The 12,939-nt window shown below is 43.0% G+C and overlaps 1 protein-coding gene across 3 annotated transcripts in view; it reads right to left on the bottom strand.

Annotated features, from left to right (window-relative positions):
• Positions 1 to 7,040, bottom strand: part of RPGR (retinitis pigmentosa GTPase regulator) — a 37,447-nt gene extending 30,407 nt beyond the window's left edge. The window contains exons 1-3 of one of the 3 annotated variants that reach the window (XR_011155001.1): positions 4,641 to 4,730; positions 2,320 to 2,535; positions 699 to 1,327 (exon numbers count right to left, since the gene is read on the bottom strand). Coding sequence is in view for 1 of the 3 variants with exons in the window: in XM_069028850.1 (XP_068884951.1) it covers positions 4,641 to 4,766; positions 6,971 to 7,010 (166 nt within the window). In the remaining 2 variants the exon portion in view is untranslated. Of the gene's footprint in view, positions 1 to 698; positions 1,328 to 2,319; positions 2,536 to 4,640; positions 4,767 to 6,970 lie in introns of those variants that run through there. The other 2 variants (XR_011155005.1, XM_069028850.1) reach the window with 2 other exon arrangements.
• Between the last annotated feature and the right edge of the window lie 5,899 nt (positions 7,041 to 12,939).

Genomic DNA, 12,939 nt, shown 5'->3' with positions numbered 1-12,939 from the left:
GCTGTCATCCAGATGTGGCCATCTGCCAGGTGGAATAGCTGGCACAGAACAGGTCCAGCAGGGTAAGACTATGACTCTGGGCAGAAGGGAAACAACAGGATATAATAGAAAGGTCTACTCAGACTGTTTTGGTGATGAAAACATACTTCCAACAGCAGTTTCCACCCTTATCCTGATGCAAAACTGGAGTTATTTCTCCCAGGTATGTGTTCACTGGCAGGTACACCAGCAGATGTTTCATCAACAGCAATTCAGGGCTATCAGGGAAGCCAGAAGACATTTCCACATTTAGCAACACAGGTTTTGTGGGACACTTCAGTAAGAGAGTGTCTCCTACCTCATTTCTCATGAATAGTTGCTATCACAACTGTGATTCCTGGAAACCCCATCAGTCATGTGAACCTCTGGTTCATGAAGTGCTTTTAAAGGCATTCATTGGGCAGCTGAGAAATACCAGCTGAAATCTCATATGCTTTGTCATAACAGGCAGCCAAGTAATCTAATCACCTATGTTTAAAGGTATGTTTTATGTATTCCTCCCCTTGCTTTCTAAATTATAGTAGTGTGGGAGAGAAATAAGATGGGGAGACAATGTCCAAACTTTGAGCACTTACTACAAGATCCTACCGAGAAACTGTATCTGAATAAAACATAAAAGACAGTATATTATACAGAGTTTCATACACCAGGCACTATGATTATTTTTAATGATTAATTTTATTTGAGTAATTTCATGAATAAACTATGTTAACAGTTGATTCAAAGCTCATATACAAGTCAAATAGATCCCAGGAAAATAGGAGTGACATCAGTTTTGTTTGGCAAGTCATGATATTCTCAAAAGCTTTATTGAGCATCAAGAATGGTCATGCTTAGGACATTTGGCATCACACAAACAAAGCCAGCACAATATGCTGCTTGCTCATACACATCAACACAAATGTGTATTAGTCTTTCTCATCCTCCCCTTGCAGCTGATGCAAAAGATACTATGCCATGTCCTGATGACCTGCTGGTAAGCAGAAAGAATAGAAGAAAACTGGTGGCAAAACACCTGGAGATTCTGAGGTCTCTTTGTTGAATGTTCAATGCCTTACAAAACCTGAAATCATGAGTATACTATCTTCTTGTGGTTCCATATGCACCTCCTTTCACTCCTGCTTTTACAATTGATACTTCTGTCTTTCCTTCTGCCTTCTTATGCTGGGGGCTTCAATTCTCTCCAGAGCACTGAGTTCAGAAAAGGTGTCTTCATTCATCAGCACTTTCCCCCTTGTGAACAGGATCGGTCTCTTTGATTAAATGTGGTTAAGCTGCCTAGGATACTCTAATCAAGGCAAATAAACAATAAGACAGCTGTTAACTTTAAGAGCTTTGTAGGAAAGAAAATTTAATAGACAGGCATTTGGGATTCTTAAATGTAGGCATATTCATACTTCTTCACACCATCTCCCATGAGGATGAATTAATTGCTTTCCAAAGTCTGCAGTTATAGAAGATGCAGGGAATGGACTGTCAGTATTCTTGGGCCAAAAAATACAGAAATGAGGCAAGAACCATAATTAAACGTGTTACAAGTGGTACTGGAATATATACTGCTCATGACTGCATTGAAGACCTAAAGGAGACCACTGCTTAAAAAAATTCCTGCTTGGACATTTTAATTAAGGTTATGCCAATGGTAGACAGAAAAAGAATAAAGAAACACAAATTTCAATCCCAAACTTCCTTCCTGGAGTAGGAAACATTTCTTCAACTAGCTCAGCAAGCCAACTCAAAGTCAGCAAGTAACTATCAGTGGTCCCTTCTGTTCCAACATACAGACACAGCATGTAAATAAAATTTTGGACTCTTAACTCCTGACCTAGAAAGGCAAAGTGCTTAATATTTACTTTACACTTGTCTTTATAAAAGTCATAGAGGGATACTGATGCTGGATTAGATAAAAGAAGTATTTGAAAGGTTCTGAATATTTTGTTTGAATGCCAAATACTAGTTCTTGTATGTTTTCTTCATCAGTATTCAGTCAAGATTCAGTGCTAGATGTAGCTGTCTCTCCTGCCCAAATCCAGCATTAAGGAATGATTTGTATCAGTTCATGTGATTGTTTTACTTATCATTGTTGAACCATGTTAAGTACAAAATTGATATATTTCTATATTTTAATCTACCTCTATTTTAATCTACCTCATATTCCCACTGTTCCCTACAAACATAGGTCCCACATCCTCTTTCAGGGTGTGGGAAAAAAAAAAGGGGGCAGAATTTTGACCTGTAAATAAAGACTGAAAGTAGAATGAAGCATGCATTCACACACACCTGCTTGAGATACTTTTCCTTCCTCAGTGATGTTTGTCTTTTATCTCTTCCAGATCAGGTTCAGCTGAAGAAGCTCCTGGTTTCCTACAAAGTCTGTACCCTTCTCAGTAAACTCATTATCAGCAGGTGCTTCTGGAGCATTTATTCCAGGTGTTACTGAAGTTCAGGATCATTCACCAAGGGCTTAATTCCACTGTATCATCCATCTCCATCTAACTGCAGAAATGTGAGGTGCACATGGGCATGCACAGGTGTGAAGAACAAATGAGGGACAAAGGCTTTTTCTTTCCCTTCGTCACATTTTTTTGCATGACTCTTGCAGTTTTTCTACCTTTGCTTGTTGTTGATCCATACTTTACCCTCACTTTTGCCTTTACAATGACCCAGAAAACCTTTTGCTACCAAAGAAGTCTTTTTCTCATGCTTCTACAGTTCCTTCTCCACTAAAGCTTTTAGGAAATAAAGATCTGATCACCAGAAGCTTCCCTGGTGATGTACCTGCCCACTACACCAGCTAAGGCAAGCTACAGAGACATTTTTGAAACAAGCTGCACATACTAAAATAATGGAGAAAGGGGAAATAGCAGAGAAATGGTGCTGCATGAAAACCTACTCAAGCTGACTTCAAAAGCTTTATCTAAGTGGTCACTAGTGTGAATTAGGGGATTGTTGCTGACTGGGGTTAACAGGGCTGGCCCAGGCACATGCTGGGAGGCAATTTAAATTGACTGGTTTAAACAGAGAACTACACCTGTGTTATTTCCAACTGGGTATGGGCCTATAAAAGTATATGTAAAAAGAAAATTCCAAAGGAAAATGTCACAGTGCCCCAGGTTACATCCGAATTAATTTTATGCAACAGGTAATTTAATATTACTGGTTCAATCCAAGAAAAAGGGTCAATCTTTGTTCAAAACAAACTATTAATGTATAATTCATCTTCTGTGAAGTTAGGCTTGAAAAATTCATGGTATAATTTCACCTCAGGGTGTTCTGCAGTCCATGAAATCAATAGTCTTTTTTATCATGCCTGGAATAGTTTTTTCTGAAAATCCAGCACCTTCAATGTTGCTTGTGAACGTTGCAAGAAGCCTCAGGAAATTATTTAATAAGCAACGACCAATTGGATATTGATGAGGAATAACTACAGTCCAATTTAAAAGTCCTGAAAATACACATATAAATTTTTTCAACAACAAAGTCTTATTATCTGTCAGCAGTTGATTGTCAATACAATCATCGCACATGCTCATCCACAGAAGAGTAGTCCCTTCCATGTAAAATAAAATGAATAAATTCTTTAATGAGTATTGTTTCCATCATTTCAAAGAAAATAAAAAAACATTAATAATGCTCCCTCTATTACACTGGAGTTTTCTTTGAACACTTTTTCCATTTATTTCTGATTTTTGTAGGATATTCCGAGGTTTATTGAGTTGCTCTTTCAAGGGTTATTTTCATCGGACAGTCAACAGTAGTTCCAATCTTCATTTAAGAGATACAATTGTATTTATTGTTTCTAGCAGATTTCTAGTGAGCTTGTGGTGTTCAGCAGATACTGTTACTTCCATGATACAATATATCTAACATACTAAACATTGTCAGATTCAAGAGAAACGTTCAGCCTGAACAAAGTTACACTTACTGTAAATCTTGTGATACACTCAGTTATTACAAATTCCTCCAGACAGTTCTTGGGCACATCTTGTGAAAACCTTGAGTGACCTCACACTAACTCCAAAGGCATCCAACAGCTCCCACAGAACAGTCCTCTCTCCTCTCCCCAACCTCAATTAATGTTTTACCTCAGGATGCAAATAAGATTTCTAACTTTCAAAGGTGTCCAAATATATCACCTTTTATCATATAGATCAGCTTCACTACAAGAAAGACATTGAAGTGCTGGAATGTGTCTACAGAAGGGTCTGAAGCACAAGTCCTATGAGGGAAGTTGTGGGAGGAAAGGAGGCTCAGAGAAGATCTTATCACTCTACAACTTCCTGAAAGGAGGTCATAGCCAGGTGGGGGGTGGCCTTTTGTCCCAGGTAACAAGAAAGAGGATGAAAGGAAACGGCCTCAAGCTGTGCCAGGGAAGGTTTAGACTGGAGATTGGGAAAAATTTCCTCATGGAACAGGATGCCCAGGGAAGTGGCTGAATCACCATCCCTGGAGGTGTTTAAAAGATGTATAGAAGTGGCCTCTGGGGACATGGTTTGGTGGTGGACTTGGCAGTGCTGGGTTAATGGGTGGACCTGATGATCTTAAAGGTCTCTTCCAACCTAAACAATTCTGATTCTATATCCTTCATTTCCAATACTGACCTGTAATAACAGCAGTATGTTCATCTCCACATGATATAAGTACAGGCTTGTCATTTTTGAACCAGAACTTGCTAGGAATATCTTCTGCAAACTTGCTTTTCCCGAATGTGAAAACAGCACCTGATTCTAAAACACAAAAAAGATAATGTCAACTTTTAGCAAAAGCAAAATTTGCCTCACACAGTTTGAAATAGCCATGTTCTATCAATTCAAAGGCACACTTTATTTCCTTATCTTTCTCTTCTTTCTTCTCTCAGCCTTCAAAAGGTGGGTTGGCAAAACTCCCATTTTGCCTGAACAAGAAGAAGACCTTCTCTCCTGTGCGAGTGGCAGAGCACTGGAAAAGGCTGCCCAGAGAAGCTGTGGAGTCTCCATCTCTGGAGATATTCAAAACCTGCCTGGAGGTGATCCTGGGCAACCTCCTCTGGGTGAACCTGCTTTAGCAAGGGACTTGAACTAGATGGTTCCAGAGGTTCCTTCCAACCCAAACCATTCTGTGATTCAGTGATAACACCATGATCTGAAAAATCCAAACAAACCCACCCCAAAATAAAGTCCAAGCAGCTCTTCAGCATTTGTTGCCTGCCTGGTTTTCTCAATTCTTCACACTTTTAAAAGTGTTAGCAACATTGTTTCAAAACACAGAATGTTAACTATTCATTCATCTTTTGCTTAGGCATGTGGCTTGACACAGAAAATACTAATTCTACAGAAAAATAAATGAACTTACAAGTTAAATAATTTGTCAAAATCCTTGCAATATCAAAGCCCGTGCTACAAGCATAGAATTTTTTTTAACAAAACCAAAAATAAACCAAATCTTTTCCTTCTAAATTTTTTTAACATGTAACAAGTGTTAAGAAATACACACAATAACAGTGGACTGCTTCTGAAAACTATTTTGAGACATCCTAGTGCATTTATTTTCAATGAAAACCATCTCATCAACAATATGCACCCCAGCTCCAAAACCCAAAAATTCTTTCTTAAACTGTATATTTTATCTTCATTTAAAATAATTATTTAATGCAAAAGCTTTCCCTCTTTCAAAAGACATTATTTTATGCATCAGATGGAGCAGAGATGTATAAATTATTACCTCACTAGATGTGTTTTTCACTTTCACTTGCTCAACAAGCTTTGTGCAGACAAACTCAAGCCTTCTAAAGAAAGAGTTGGTAGCTTTTCCTTATTTTACCTAGACACACCTACAACTACAGGCAAGCTAAACAGCATCTGAAAACTCTGGTTTAAGTTTTCATCTCCAGCCGGACAGCCACGCACTTCTGAACTTGCTTAGTGATCTGTTTGGCACTTGTGCCATAGAGGTCTCTGGTTCCTTTATTTTCCCTTCAGAAGGATTATCATGAAAACATACGTATATTCTTTATTCAGAGTATACAAAAAGCTGCTACATTTCCCAATGTGCTTTGTATCTCATTCATTTGACTAAGCCATAACATTGCTCAACTGGACACAACTACTGTGCCTGGTTCTGGGCTCCTCAGTATAAGTGAGACATGGAGCTCATGAAGTGGGGTCCAGGGGAGGGCAGCAAGGATGATTGGGGGACTGGGGCATCTCTCTTATGAGGAAAGGCTGAGCGATTTAGGCCTGTTTAGCATCGAGACGAGATGGCTGATAGGGGACCTTATTAATGTGTATAAATATCTAAACTGGGGGGTGCCGAGAAGATGTAGCCAGGCTCTGCTCGGTGGTGCTGAGCAATAGGACAAGAGGCAATGGACAACGGACAGAAACTGATGCTCGGGAAGTTCCACCTGAACAAGAGGAAGAAATTCTTTGATGCGCTTGGTGTGGCATTTTCCTCACTGGACGTATCCCAGAACCGGCTGGACGCAATCCTGCGCCATGTGCTCTGGGATGACCCTGCTTGAGCAGGGAGGTGGGACCAGATAACCCATGGAGGTACCTTCCAGCCTGGACCCATCCTGTGATTCAACGCTGCCATCAGCTTGGAAACGGAATCCCACCAACTCGGTAAATTAAATCCCACAGGACACACACGAGGCGTTTGTTGTCCCAGCAACGAGCAAGCGTTAGACCATTACCTTGGGTCAAAACGCGACACAAACTAACTATTAATGCTCAGAATTAACCGCGCCCCCCGCCCCGAGTGCCCGGCGCTGCCCCCTGCCCCCGCTCTGACGGCAGCGGACGCGTCTCTCCCCAGACGCCGCAAGGCAGCGGCCCGGCCCGGGGCCCGCGGCCGGAGGGAGCCGGGGGAGCCCCGCGGCGGTGAAGCGGGCAGGGGCCGGCACAGGCAGACGCGTTGCCCCGCGGGGCCCTCGAGGAGCGGCCGCACTCACCGGGCACGGGCAGCTCGGTCCCCGCGGCGGGCGCGGCCATGGCGGCCGGGAGGAGGCCGCGCCGGGCCGGGCCGGGCCGCGGGCAGCGCCGCCTGGCGGCCGGCGGGGCCGGCACCGGGCCCGGCCGGGCCGTGAGGGCGGGGGAAAGGCCTTGTGCGGGGGATGTGGGAACGGGATCGCGGGATCGGCGGCGCTGGAAAGGACCCCTGGATCACCGCGTCCAACCCACGTCCCAGCGCCACCGTGGTGCCGAGTGCCACATCCAGTCTTTCCTTAAACACCTCCAGGGACGGTGACTCCACCGCCTCCCTGGGCGGCCGACGGTGGGGCTGAGGCCGGACCCGGCTGCGCCCTGAGCCCGGACCCGGCACAGCACCCTGAGCTCCCGAGGAAAGCTTATCTATAAAAAGGGACCCCCACAGTGTCCAGGTGGTGCCCCTGTGCACCGCGGATCTCCTGTTGTCCAGATCGATAGGGCACCCAGGACCGATGATCTCCTTTTCTCTCTCTCTGTCTCTCTCGTCCCACTTTTATTTTTTCTTCATTGTTCTTTTATTTCTCTTGCTACTAGAAGATGAGTTAACTTATACCAGTTTACATGCCACGTGTATAATTTACTAATAAAACTTTTAAAGATTTTTTTGGATCCTCTATTGGTGGTTCCTTTTCAACTGCAGGTATCTGTAAATCTTGGGTGCTCCCTTCCTCGTAGGTGACACTTGCTCACAGGACCTTACTATGAAATTGGTCCATGTGGGAATTGGGATCAGGCAGCCCCTGTACAGGGGTGTGGTGGATTGACCTTCCCTGGACACCAGGTGCCCACCAAGCTGCTTCATCACTACCCCTTCTCAGCTGGACAGAGGAGAGAAAATAAGACAGGAAGCATAGGTAGAGAGAAGGCAGCTTACTAAAGCAAAATTGAAAGGTTGTGTGCACAAAGGCAAAGCAAAAAAACAAAGATTTTTTTCTTTCTACTTCCCATCAGCAAGTGATGTCCTGCCAATTACCAGGAAGCAGGACTTAAGCACCTCATCTTTGCTCCAGAAGGCAAATACTGTAAAGTAATGAATGCTCCCCCTTCATCCTCCTTTCCTTAGCTTTTATATCTGAGCTGACACCATACGATATAAAATATCATTTGGTTAATTTGGGTCAGCTGTCCTAGTTGTGTCCCCTCCCAGGATCTTGTCCACCCCCAACCTACTGATGGGGGAGTGGGAAGATGGAGAGACAGCGTTGATGCTGTGCCAGCACTGCTCAGCAGTAACCAAAACTCTTGGTGTGTTATCAACACCCTTCTAGCTACCAATGCAGAGCCCAGCACCGTAAGGGCTGCTACAGGAAAATTAACTCCAGCTCAGCCAGACCCAGTACAAGGTGTGACCTGACAAAGAGGCATTGGAACTGTCCCCTCCCTGTGAGGTTGCAGGATGAGACTGGAGGCCTTGGCACCTCAACCACATTTGCTTTCTCCTGGGTGTCACTAATGACACAAGCTCAGCCCCCAGGGGCTGGGCTGGAAGGTCATGAGAGTCATTTGCCAGAGGACAACCAAGAGGGAAACCACGGCCTGGCTTTCTTCTCTTTCTTCTCTTTCTTCTCTTTCTTCTCTTTCTTCTCTTTCTTCTCTTTCTTCTCTTTCTTCTCTTTCTTCTCTTTCTTCTCTTTCTTCTCTTTCTTCCCTCTCTTCCCTTTCTTCTCTTCTATTTTCTTTCTTCTCTTCCATTCCCTTACTATTAATTTCTATTGGATTTTACTTCTGTTTGACAATTCCCCTGGAGATTGCTGCATTTCCCAAGCGTCTCAGGGTTGGTTCAGCATGAAGGGTCCTGAACAAATCCCACCAGGAGCTATCACCCTGCATGACGTTTCACAACTTTTCTTTTGTATGTTTTAATTATAAGTTCCTCACATTGTAATTTCAACTCTCTGACAGATATGCCATCACCTTGATTTACACTAGTGCGTCTCTCCTTATGGGGAGGAGGAAATGAGAAAGTAATGGTCATATTTCAAAACTACCTACAGTGCAGGTGGCATAACATCTTATCTGACGATTATATTTGAGGGTAGAAACTTAAATGGAATCACTTTAGTATTTAGCAATTGACCTACTTCAGATTATACAGCAAGCAGTTTAGCCTAAGGAGGTAGGCAGGCTGCAATATTTCACTTTCTGGGCCCCACACTATTTAACACTACCATAGCATAATTGAAAACTTGGTCCAAATAAAACCCCAGGAAAATGTACATTTTAAAATGTAGACTACTTCATTCTCATCAGGGCCCTAAGGGCACAAGTAAGTGTTTATGCCCTGCCCAGTTCCATACCCATGGGCCCAGAACCCTCATTTTGGCTCAGCCCAGAGCCAACAGTCCCTGCCTGGGCTGTGCTAGAGCCCCCACAGCCACATTGCTAGGGCAGCCACCCTCCTCGTGCTGATCCTGCAAGTCTTCTTTTGCCTTATTCTACCATCACGTGCTCCTGTACAAATATTTAACACAAAATAGCTGCAAAATGGTATTGACACAGGTATGATATGACATGATGAGCCCACACAGAAAAGCACAAACTGCAAGTGGTGCAATGGGCCCTTAGAGAAATCTTTGTATCTGTAGGGTTTGACCAAAGGAAAGGTTGGACAGCCAGAGTAAGAACCTTGGTTCTTGGTTTTCCCTCGTTTGCACAGCAGCACAGCTGGCTCCCTGGTTCATACACCCTCCTCTCTTGTTACTTTATTCGTGGGATGAGAGAAGTCTTAATGCAAACAGAAGATGCTGTTAAATGTGAGGAATTTTGTCAATATTGCAAAACTAGCAGGGACCAGCAAGAAGCTGCTGCAACAATTTTGGTAAGCTTATCCTTTAATTTTATCTGGTGTTCTGTGGCGTTTGGTCAGAAACCTGGAGCCAAAAGCAGCAGAATCCTGTGAAGGAGTGAATGTTTTAGAGAAAGGCTCTTGGGGTTTTTTCCCTGCATTTTTAGTGTTCTTTTGTCTCACAAGGTTGCAAGCTCTGTGACTTCAGGAAACTGGAGGATTATCCCTTTTAATGTTTGTGGAATACTATTAATTTTTTTCTGTGGGATTTAGCTGCAAAGTCAGGAAGGAATGTTTATTCTTGAGGTCAGTGTGTGCTGCAGGTACTGCAACCAGTAAATAACTATCTGAATAAACTACAGGTAATGTTTCTGCATTTAGATATATATCGTGGCCAGTATGGGTGGGGAATTCTCTCCTTGAAGCTGCAAGGTGAATCTCTACCTCTTTTTTTTGTGTCTCTATACTCAGGAGGTGTGCAGGAAAAGCATGATGTGATGGGAGATTCAAAATTAAACAGGCAGACCTGCCTCTGTGACCCAGCTTTGGCTTCTTTCTGCACCCACATAGCTGTGCCTGTCCCCCCCAGTTTCAGGAAAGTACCTGTATGACAGCGTTTCACTAAGCTGCTTCTCATGTTTGGCACATCTCCAAAATCAGGTTAAAATATTAGAGCTGAAACTTAATTTCATGTTTTCCTATGGTTTTAGGTCAGCTTCAATAACGATAGAATTAACACTTGTTACATAACAAGTGATTTGTTCTAAAAAACAATGTGCAGGAATTTCACATTCACAGGAACCCTAATATGCAATAAGTAATTTTTATTTATCATTCCTACATTGCATCATATGAAAACCAAATGTTTTCTGAGTTCTATGATTTATTTGCTACTGTTTTAGGGTGGTCCTAGATGTGGGGTGTTAATTTTTTATGAATTTTGGATTTCTTACTGCAACCAGTTGGGAAATTTCTCTGGTTAACAGAGGTGATGGAAAAGCAAGTTTGGAAAACAACTGTAGTAAAGCTGGTTATCCAAGGAAGTAGTCCAGTTTGTTAAGTTTCACACATAGCATTGTTATTTTTGGTGGATTTTAAACATTATAGCATAATGTTGGCATAAGTTGTCACCACTGTCTGTGAGCATTATCAGCTAAGCACACTGTGCTTCATACTGCAGGATAACCTAAAGTCTGAGTCTGTGCTAATAGTCCAAAGTTGTGCAATCCCTGCCCAGAAAGGAAGAAGCCAAAACTGCTTGACCTTGCAATTCTGCCTGTTATATTTTAACTTTGGTATGTTGTCTCTTGCTCCTTCTCTGGAATTTATTTGTCCATTTCTGCCTCTCTTTCAGAGGATATGGACAACAGGGAAGGGAACCAATTTCTTGGAGGTCATAGCAATAAAACAGGATCTTCATGAGGTCAGGAGCAGATCTCTAGTCCAACTTTCTGCTTGTAGCCTGTCAAACACCATATGAGAGCAGCTATGTCTTTGCTTAGCCACGCCCTGAAAATACTTAAGGATGGTAACTCCAAATCCCCTCTGGGTAACCAATTTAAGTACTTCACTATCTTCCAGTGGAGAAATTAGTGGCGAATATTTCTCAGTCCACTTCTCAATCATGCCAGATGGTGAAACAAGACCAATGAACAGAAGTTATTGCTTGGCAAATTGAGATAAAATAATCTGTAAATCCCTAGAAGGAACTGCAGGCTGCAATTAGAAAAACAAGTATCAGCCCCAAAGCTGCTCTGGAAACAAGGAGGCAAAGGAGAGTAGGGAGCAGTAAGCAATTGCATAGGTTTTAAAACAGGACAAGTTTATATTTTTCCCCCAAATAAGTTAAAAAAGCAAATCCCTGTTCTGAAAAATGAAAGTAATTGAAAAAGTCCCAGTTATAAAACCATATTCCTTCAGAATACATACAATGAAAATTAGAGCCAATCTTGTGATTATCAGCTAAGTGTCTTGAAATTCAAGAGTAGATTTCAGTAGCTTATCTTGGTGGGCTGTTTTTCATGCTGTGGTAGAAACTAACTGACCCATGAGTGCCCATACACTCACTTCCCTTTTCTTCTTCCCTCTGCTTTGAGCTGGGAATGTGATTGAAAATGTCCAGCAAACAAACATGTGCTGTCTGCTCTGGGAGCCCACAGGGCTTCGGGACCTTGGCACCTGCACCTGCACAGCTCCCTTGGGAGGCACAGCAGAAACAGCACCCTGGGAGCCTCGGGAATTCCTCTCTGTGATCCGTGGCACACAGTGCAATGGTCTGGAATTCCAGTTTCCAGCAAGGAAAAGATGTTCCTGCCCTTTAAGGCAAAGCTCTGAATGGGCCAAAACCCAAGTGGAGCAAGAGCCCTGAGGGACAGCCCTCGTCCCTGGCTTGCAGCTGCACCTGGAGCCACTGCCCCCAAGTCCCTGGCTGCATCCACCTGGCCAATGGGTCATGCCCCAAATAGCCCACCCTCCAAAGCCAAGGCTCTGCCCTGTGGGGCTCAGGCTGTCATGTTGGGACCATGTCCAGTGCCTCACAGGGGTATATCTGGGCATATTTCCCTAGCTGAGGACTTCAGGACTTAGCAATTAGCAGGTTGCATCCTCGCCTTGTCTCAATGGTGAGCTGAAGGGAAATCTAGAATACAAATACAGTTGGAAATAGAAAAGTATTAGCTGCACTCAGTCCATTTCTTTGCACTGCTTTGGGCTCCATTTCATTAGATCAGTCTAAAAATAAAATAAATAACTTTAAATAAAAAAAGAAACCAAAATAAATACCAAGCAAAACCCTAGCAAGAGTACATTGTAGGCTGTGTAGTGCTAAGGAGGGCTGGAACTACAGAGCCAGAGAAAGGGCTGAACTGCCAAAATGCCTTGTTAATCTTTAACCTGTGAAACATGGGTTTGGACAAGAGTTTCATTAAGATGCCTTATCTAAGCTAGAGGAAATTTGATCATGTAACTTCTGTGGGTGATTATCAACATCCAATTTCATGTGATTCTGAAGTCCTAAATCTGGATGGGGACCAGAATACACTGAATAAACACCACATGCCCAGAATGTCTCTTGTGTGTGTGTGGTACAGTAAGGCAGTTTTGTTGGGTTTTTTTACCCTTTTCCCCAGTGTACTGAAGAGATTTCAT

This window comes from Aphelocoma coerulescens, chromosome 1 (genome assembly GCF_041296385.1).
Source record: "Aphelocoma coerulescens isolate FSJ_1873_10779 chromosome 1, UR_Acoe_1.0, whole genome shotgun sequence".
NCBI classification, from domain to species: Eukaryota; Metazoa; Chordata; class Aves; order Passeriformes; family Corvidae; genus Aphelocoma; species Aphelocoma coerulescens.
This window is presented reverse-complemented; position numbering and strand designations above follow the sequence as displayed.